At 40.2% G+C, this 9,023-nt stretch overlaps 1 protein-coding gene across 1 annotated transcript; it reads left to right on the top strand.

Moving 5' to 3' along the window:
• The first annotated feature begins 1,242 nt into the window (after positions 1-1,242).
• On the top strand, positions 1,243-8,416 carry dph3 (diphthamide biosynthesis 3). The gene is made up of 3 exons (XM_060826655.1): positions 1,243-1,516; positions 5,679-5,753; positions 6,961-8,416. Exons 1-3 carry the CDS (start codon positions 1,409-1,411, stop codon positions 7,027-7,029), a joined length of 252 nt encoding a protein of 83 aa, XP_060682638.1. The 5' UTR covers positions 1,243-1,408; the 3' UTR covers positions 7,030-8,416.
• The last annotated feature ends 607 nt before the right edge of the window (positions 8,417-9,023 follow it).

The following is a 9,023-nucleotide window of genomic DNA, read 5'->3' as shown; positions in this document are numbered from 1 at the left end:
CGTGACATTCCAGTACCTCATTTTGTCCTACCATCAGATTTTGAAAGAACCTGCCAAAGGCTGCATGATGCTTCGTGAACTTTTTGTTGGTACTCTTTCAATAGGGAATTTTGAGGGAGGTGGACAACAAGCCCATTTTATTATCATATTAATTAAAACAAGAGCAACACGTTACTCTTAAAAGAGCTCTGAGAGGGCATGTAGATCAATTATTCTGGAAGATTTTCCTTGTCATTAACTCTTCTTTGGGGGGGGAAATGTAGTATTGGGATGTATGTAGCTGGAGTTTTGGTTATAAACTCTTCAAACCCAATCACTTTGAGCCTGTTGTGAAAGTACGTCGTTGAACTTCTTGGAAAGATGCTGCACACAATCTAACTGTCACATGCATTGACCAGGATTGGCAAGACTTTCAGTTCGAGAGGGTGGCTCCTGTTCCTGATGAAGGGCTTATGCTCGAAACGTCGAATTCTCTATTCCTGAGATGCTGCCTAACCTGCTGTGCTTTGACCAGCAACACATTTGCAGCTGTGATCTCCAGCATCTGCAGACCTCATTTTTTACTCGAAGATTTTAACCTGTTCGTTCCATGACCTAGTTAAAAATCACACAACACCAGGTTATAGTCCAACAGGTTTATTTGGAAGTACTGGCTTTCGGAGTGCCACTCCTCATCGGGCAACAACCACCTGATGAAGGAGCAAGGCTCCGAAAGCTAGTGCTTCCAAATAAACCTTTTGGTCTATAACCCGGTGTTGTGTGATTTTTAACTTTGTACACCCCAGTCCAACACCGGCATCTCCAAATTATGATTCCCAAACCTGATTTTCAAAATCTGCTAAAGATTACATTTGCAGTGGCAAATGGAGAGAGTAACGCACTAATATAAGTGTATTTATCCACTGCTGCTCATGGGGTCTAGACGCGTCAAATACGACAGCAAATTACCACAGATATTAAAAATCTGAGAAAATAACAAAAAACGCCAGAAAGACCATGAGCGCCTCCAACCGATAGCCCACGATACTTGCACATGCGCACTAGCGACCCGAGTAATGGAATTTTGTGCAGGCACATTCGAGGGCGGGGGGGCTGTTGAGGAAAGGCGCAGGCGCATTTGTGGAGGTGGAACCGGTTGAAGGAAGGCGCAGGCGCGTTTGTGGAGGTGGAACCGGTCGAAGAAAGGCGCAGGCGTGTTCGAAGGCGGAGTTGTTGAGGAAAGGCGCAGGCGCGTTCGAAGGCGGGGTTGTTGAGGAAAGGCGCAGGCGCGTTTGTGGAGGGGGAAACTGGTTGAAGAAAGGTGCAGGCGCGTTCGTGAGTGGGTTACCTTGAAGAAACGCGTGGAGCTGAGTGCCGGTTGGAGGCCGCAGGCTTGTTCGGGACAGTGAGGTCTCTGTGATCCGTCATCATGTCCGTATTTCACGATGAGGTGGAAATCGAGGATTTCGAGTATGATGAGGAGACGGAGAGTTATTATTATCCGTGTCCGTGTGGAGACAAGTTCATCATTAGCAAGGTGGGATGGTGCAGTAGTTACAGCTGACCGTTTGTAGTAAAATCACATCCGTAACTCACCTTCCGATCAGTATTAGGGCTTTAAGCGACCCAAAAGAAATAAATAATATCTCCCTGGCAGTAATTAATTGATGCTAGTGATTTAACCTTCTAGGTGAGATTGCAGCTGAAGGGTATTTCAGTAAGTGGGTAACTGGGAAGGGTTTCTCTGTACACGTTGTTCTGCTATAACGCGACTGATTCATTAAGGTACTGTTTCTATAGCGGGAGTATTTAACGCATGTACTGTATAGATTATAATGCGATTTTAACCCCATCAGTTTAAGTGGTACTGCTATTACGTGATTTTATAACACTGGATTACATGAGAACAACTACCGCGTTATAGCACAACAAATTACCACAATGACTATTCATCATTGTTAGAGGTGATTTATGTGGTTGCAGGCTCACTGTGGTAGATACTGTTATTAGAAATTGTATTTATTGGGGTGCAACAAAAAAAACCTCTTATTTTGTTTGTTTCTTTGGACTATCTGATGTTTATGGAAAGTTGGAAGCTGTCCAGAAGAGAGTTGGAGTAGTTGAATGAAGGCAGAATATTGTGAATGCTGGATGTCTGAAACAAATTCTGAGAATGTTGGAGAAACTCATCAGGTCTGTCAGTATCTGTGGAGACAGAAACAAAGCTAATGTTTGAGTGTGGAATGACTCATCAGAATTGTGTAGTTGGTTAATTTTGAAAAAGTCGCATCTGTTAACTGTTGGACTTTTTGCAGCTGCTGCTAGACCTGCTGAGATCCTCCAGCATTCTTTGTGATTAGAATGAGGTTCTGAGCAATGTTTTTGTAAACTTTTGTATAAAGGAATCCACTTTCAGTACATTGGAGTAGCCTGCTGGGGCACTTGAACAGCTGATACCCTACTCTCCTAGGTTATTAGAACCTAGTTAGTTTAGCTTATAGGTGTCAGTGTTATGTTGTAACGCTATTAGTGAATAAAGGGGATGACTAAAATTAAACTAATCTATGCGGCTTTTTATTCCAGACTTCCAAAATGTATGATCTCTGGGACGAACCATGAGAGAGGATTACAGGCCTGAGTCCATAAGGGATTCCCTGGGCCATGTCAAATCGGTACTTAAACATATTTAGGCATGGACTGCTTCAGTATCTGAAAACTCAAATGGTGCTGAACATGGTACAATAATTGGCAAACATCCCCATTTCTGACCTTAAGAAGTACCTGAAAGAAAGTTGGTTTAGGACTCCACCCTGAGGAACGTCTGTAGAGAGTTCCTGGTGCTAAGATGACTGACCTCAAACAACCACAGTAATTTGTGTTTGTGCCGAGTATGATTCCAGCCATGAAGGTTTTCTGCCCATTTCCATTGACTCTTTTTTTTTTGCTTTTTCCTTGACACAGCACTTGGCTCTTGACTCACCTCTGGAATTAACTCTTTTGACCATGTTTGAACCAAGGCTGTAATGAAGTGGCCCTGGCAGTGAGGAAGTTAAAATGTCACAGAGGGGTCAGTTCCATGCTTTCCTTCTTTTGAGGGCACATTGGGGACTTTAGGGTTAAAAATCCCACTACCAAAGGGCTTACTGCAACAGCAACTGAAAGCCTGTACTCTTTCAATCCATCCATGTGGATTCCCCCACTCCACGCAAATACGCCTAGACAAGAGCTTTGTCCATTCCAGACAGGACGAATAGCCCTGGCCCCAACCCAGTTAACTGCCTCCCTCTCCCATTGTCTTTCTTCCTCTCCATATTAGCATCGGTATGTGAGTTCCCCATTTGTAGCAGGCAAAGCCTTTCTGCCTTAATTTGTCTCCATCAACACACAATCATGGAAGATATGATCGGTTTCTATAGTCCGTACCCATTATTACAGGACATCAACATTCATCGGGTTTTGTAAATTCATAATTACCCACTTTAAATGATGTGAGGACAATCATCCATGTGACTGAAGTCTTTGTTCAATTTCTATAAAGTATACTGTCTCTGGACAAAAACAGAATTTGCTGGGGAAACTTGGGTCTTGCAGCATGTGTGGTGGAATGCAGAGTTGATATTTTAGGATAAGGGATGCTCCAGAATGGTTGTGAAGAAGGGTCACTAGACTGAAAACATTTAACACTGCTTTTTCTGCACAAATGCTGCAAAACCTGAGTTTCTCCAACAATTTGTTTTTGTTTCATTACTAGATGTGCCTAGTGTTGCTGTTGCTATTTCCTCCTATGCTCTGCATTGAATAAGAGTTGGTTCCCTGGCTTATGGAAATGGCAGAAGGGAATATGCCAGATTGTGTTGGAGACCATAAGACCACAAGACTGTAAGACATAGGAGTGGAAGTAAGGCTATTCAGCCCATCGAGTCCACTCCGCCATTCAATCATGGCTGATGGGCATTTCAACTCCACTTACCAGCATTCTCCCCGTAGCCCTTAATCCCTTGTGACATCAAGAATTTATCAATCTCTGCCTCGAAGACATTTAGCGTCCCGGCCTCCACTGCACTCTGCGGCAATGAATTCCACAGGCCCACCACTCTCTGGCTGAAGAAATGTCTCCGCATTTCTGTTCTGAATTTACCCCCTCTATTTCTAAGGCTGTGTCCACGGGTCCTAGTCTCCTCGCCTAACGGAAACAATTTCCTAGCGTCCACCCTTTCCAAGCCATGTATTATCTTGTAAGTTTCTGTTAGATCTCCCCTTAATCTTCTAAACACCAATACAATCCCAGGATCCTCAGACATTCCTCATATGTTAGACCTACCATTCCAGGGATCATCCGTGTGAATCTCTGCTGGACACGCTCCAGTGCCAGTATGTCCTTCCTGAGGTGTGGGGACCAAAACTGGACACAGTACTCCAAATGGGGACTAAACAGAGCTTTATAAATTCTCAGTAGCACAACAGTGCTTTTATATTCCAACCCTCTTGAAATAAATGACAACATTGCATTCGCTTTCTTAATCACGGGCTCAACCTGCATGTTTACCTTTAGAGAATCCTCGACTAGCACCCAGATCCCTTTGTACATTGTCTTTATGAATTTTCTCACCTTTTAGAAAGTAGTCCATGCTTGTATTCTTTTTTCCAAAGTGCAAGACCTCGCATTTGCTCACATTGAATTCCATCAGTCATTTCCTGGACCACTCTCCCAAACTGTCCAGATCCTTCTGCAGCCTCCCCACTTCCTCAGTACTACCTGCCTGTCCACCTAACTTCATATCATCGGCAAACTTCATTAGAATGCCCCCGTCCCTTCATCCAGATCATTAATATACAACGTGAACAGCTGCGGCCCCAACACTGAACCCTGTGGGACACCGTTGTCACCGGCTGCCATTCCGAAAAAGAACCTTTTATCCCAACTTTCTGCCTTCTGTCAGACAACCAATCCTCAATCCATACCAGTCGCTCACCTCGAACACCATGGGCCCTCACCTTGTTCAGCAGCCTCCCGTGTGGCAGCTTATCAAAGGCCTTTTGGAAGTCTCGATAGACCAAATCCACTGGGTTTCCCTGGTCTAACCTACTTGTCGCCTCTTCAAAGAATTTCAACAGGTTTGTCAGACACGACCTCCCCTTACTAAATCCATGTTGACTTGTTCTAATCGGACTCTGCTCTTCCAAGAATTTAGAAACCTCCTCCTTAATGATGGGTTCTAGAATTTTGCCAACAACCGAAGTTGGGCTAATTGGCCTATAATTTTCCATCGTTTGTCTTGATCCTTTCTTGAGACAACTTGGCTGCTGCTGATAGCCCACAGTATGACATGGATGCCCATTCTTGTTATTAGGTCTGATCAAATTCTGATCCCATTTAGGATGGCGACTACCACCCAACGCAATGAAGGGTGTCCTCAGTGTGAAACAAACTTTACCTCCATATAATATTGTGTGGTGGAAATTCTTACTTATGCTGTCATGGACATGGAAATGAAGAGAGAGAATATTTTGGGAATTTTTGAATTGCTTGACATGGAAAAGTAGGCATTCTTGGGTAAGGATAGGACAATCCTGTCATGAAAGAACAGTCTGTAATTTATTGCCTGGGAAACCATTGTCCATGACAGAGAAAGCACATTTGGGATTAGGGGAAAAATTGGAAGCACTGCAAAGCATCACATTGTATGGTTATCTTACAGGAAGACCTGGAAAATGGAGAAGAAGTTGCAACTTGTCCAAGTTGTTCTTTGATAATCAAAGTAATTTATGATAAAGTAAGTTTACTTGAAGATTGTGCAAAAACATTGTATTTTCTTTTAATTTGATATTTGGTGTTGAGATGTTTTGCCAATCCAAAAATAATTGATTCAGTAACCCAGCATTATTTGATGTAGAAAAGCGTTGATTATAAGGTTCTCAATATTTATTTTCCATGAACTTAGACTTTAGAACAAGGTCAATTGGTCCTGCTGATTTGTACTGACCTAAAAGAAACTTCTGTGTCCTCTCCAATGTAATTGCTACCTTCCTGTAATGTGGTGACCAAGGCTGAAAGCAGTTCTCAAGCGATTTTTTTTTTCCCGAAAAATATTCCTGATTCCACAAATAGCGTCTAAGCTAATTTAAAAAAAAGTTATATGCTGCCTCTTAAAATTGTTCTACTAGCTTTTAAGGATCTGAGAACATGCACTCCAGATCCTTCTCTTCCTCCATACTTCTCTGTATTTTCCCATCTTGCAGTACCTTGAGTGCATTATTTCACACTTCTCCAGATAAAATTCCGTGTTCACCTTTTCTCCCCAATTAACCAAGTTCTCCATATCTTATTGTAATCTAAAGCTTTCCTTCTCGCTTTCAGCCACACATCCAATTTCTATATCATTTGAGTACAAGTCATGAATACAATCTACAAAAAGTGTGGGACCAAGTATTGAGCCCTACAAGTCTTCACTGGTAATGGCAATCAGTTCGAGAAAACATCTTAAAGCATTACCCTTAGTAGCAAGTAACAAAGTTAATTTTGGATTGAATTTGGCACTCGTTCTTTGGTCCCAATGACTTTCACTTTTTTGTTCATCCAACATCATGTGACGTCAAGAGGATTTTCTGATTCAATGTGTTTTTCAGTATTTACTTAAAAAGAAATCTTGCCTGAGTATTTTCTCACTGTATTTAATGTTATTAACCTATTGAGTCAGTTTTCCATCAGAGAAAGAACAGCGCTTCAACAATATCTAATCCTCAGATGATAGTGTTATCTTATATGATTGAGCCTATGTATTATTTTGATAGTTTAAAAATGGAATTGATTCAATTCCACTGTGAACAAATTATATGAATTTAGCCAGTGCTTTACAGACTGTGATCTTGTCAATTTGTCAAGAAAACTGCAAATAAGCAGTCTTGCTGATTATAAATTTGCAATATTTCTTACGAACTTTTTCAATGTTTTATCTGAAATCTTTATGCATTCTGTTCCAGGATCAGTTCATGTCTGGAGAAATAGTGGAAATGGTGACTACAGATAAATTAGAAAAAATGAAATGCTGATTGTTGAGATGCTCTGTCCTAATGAACATAAGGCATGTTCTATTAAGGAGAAACAAATAATCAACGTGGAGATGAAATGCAGTTACTACAACTGTTTGAAGTTGCAGTTTATAGACTGTGAGCTAATCTCCTTGACTACTGGTTCATTCACTTAAAAATGCAAATTGAAGGCCAAAACCAGTAAAGTAAAATCAACAAATTATCACTTATTCAAATATAAACTAACTACAGACATTGGAAAACAGCAAGTGGCGGAGTTAGTCAGCAGGTCAGACGGTCTGTGGAGACAAATAGAGTTAACGTTTCAATTCTGGTATAAGGTAATCTCAACCTGAAATATGAACTTTTTTTTTTCTGTTATTTTCTAACCTGTTGACTGTGCAGCATTTGTTTTTATTGACCGTCATTTGTATGATTCCGAAAAGCCATTTGAGCTTTCACCTGACACTCTTGTTATGTTGGTAAAGCATGAGATAAATTTTAGGGTTCTCGAAGAAAATCAGGGATAGTGGATATTATTATCTTGTTGCTGGCTGCCATTTTTTTGGTTTTGAAATGCTCTTGCTAAGCAAACTATCCACAGCTAAATGTTTACAGTTGGAAATAAGAATATGATTAACTTATACAAAGGATTCTGATCAGGTTGAGAGAATTATTTTTGACTGGAAGTTTTGAGAATCTTGATGTGGCACTGCAATATTATATTTTTAACGTTCTGAATCTGCAAAATTCCCAACTTTGGAAGTGGACATAAAATATTGAATGATCCTGCCATAATTAAATGATCACTGTTGTTACATTTGATAGATGCAAACTTTTGCAAATATAATGCCTTCCTAAATTGACAATATTGAAAATCCAAGTAATTCTCTAATGTGGTTAGAATCCTATTCACCTGTATTTACTGATGCATTTATCTTTTCTGGATTCCTGACCCACTGGAGTCTGCAGTAAATCATAAAGATTTTTTGGAAGTTGATTCTTTGCACAATGTGAAGTAGCTTAATGGCCCTACAGACTGTATACTGGACATTATACCAAAGAATAGCTTGTAAATGGGTGCTACTTTTACAACTTTTCTAATTTGGTAATTTTGGTAAATGAAATGTACTTGTTATCTAATTAGAAATTGTTAAAGTAGTTAAAATACACATTGAAAGTTTTTCATCTTGCATTCATCAGGAGCACAATTAAACCAAATTTCAATGGTCAATTATTGATTTTCAGTTCCAATCAGCATCCTTTACTCATGTAGTGAATTGTTGCTCCCTTTTGAAATAGGTATCCTTGCACCTGAACTGATGCAAGATGAAAAACTTATACAAAATGTCTGTCTTTAGCAATATTCAATTTAAATTGCACAGGTGAAAAGAAATAGATGGATAGCATGTCATTATCTTAATCTTTTTTCTGTTTGTAATGCAATATTTTATTAAAACAGTTTTGCTTTTACATGAGTTTTTTTGTTGGCTTAAAATAGTGCTGGACAAAATCATATCACTATATATATATAAAGAAATGAGAAAAAGTGTTATTGGATTCCTTTGTGTTGGGAATATTTAGTTTTGGTTGCCCTGTCAATGATTTGGCTCAACGATCTCATTTTGGCATGTCAAGGTTTTATTGTGAGTCTAGTATGCACAGGGAAAGAAGAACTTGCATTTACTTAGTGCTTTCATTCCAGGGTTCCCAATCAAAAAGAGCTCGAGTTGTTTTGACTCAAAAATGATGTTTTCCCTCGGATACTGCCAGACCTGAAACACTACCTCCTGCCAAAGCACTAATACAGCTTGTCAATACCACTGACATCATTTACATGTACTGGACTGCATTGGAGCCAGAAGTTGGAATTGTCTACTCATCATGCCACCTACTTTCACTTTATATTCCTCCTGGGTGTCTGTTCTTTTATGAGTTCCACTCACTGCTTCATTCTCTGGCATTGCAATCACAAGTATAGTGCTTTGGTGGCAAATGCAGCCTAGACTGAGGCC

Source organism: Hemiscyllium ocellatum, chromosome 6 (assembly GCF_020745735.1).
Source record: "Hemiscyllium ocellatum isolate sHemOce1 chromosome 6, sHemOce1.pat.X.cur, whole genome shotgun sequence".
Classification (NCBI taxonomy): Eukaryota; Metazoa; Chordata; class Chondrichthyes; order Orectolobiformes; family Hemiscylliidae; genus Hemiscyllium; species Hemiscyllium ocellatum.
This window is presented reverse-complemented; position numbering and strand designations above follow the sequence as displayed.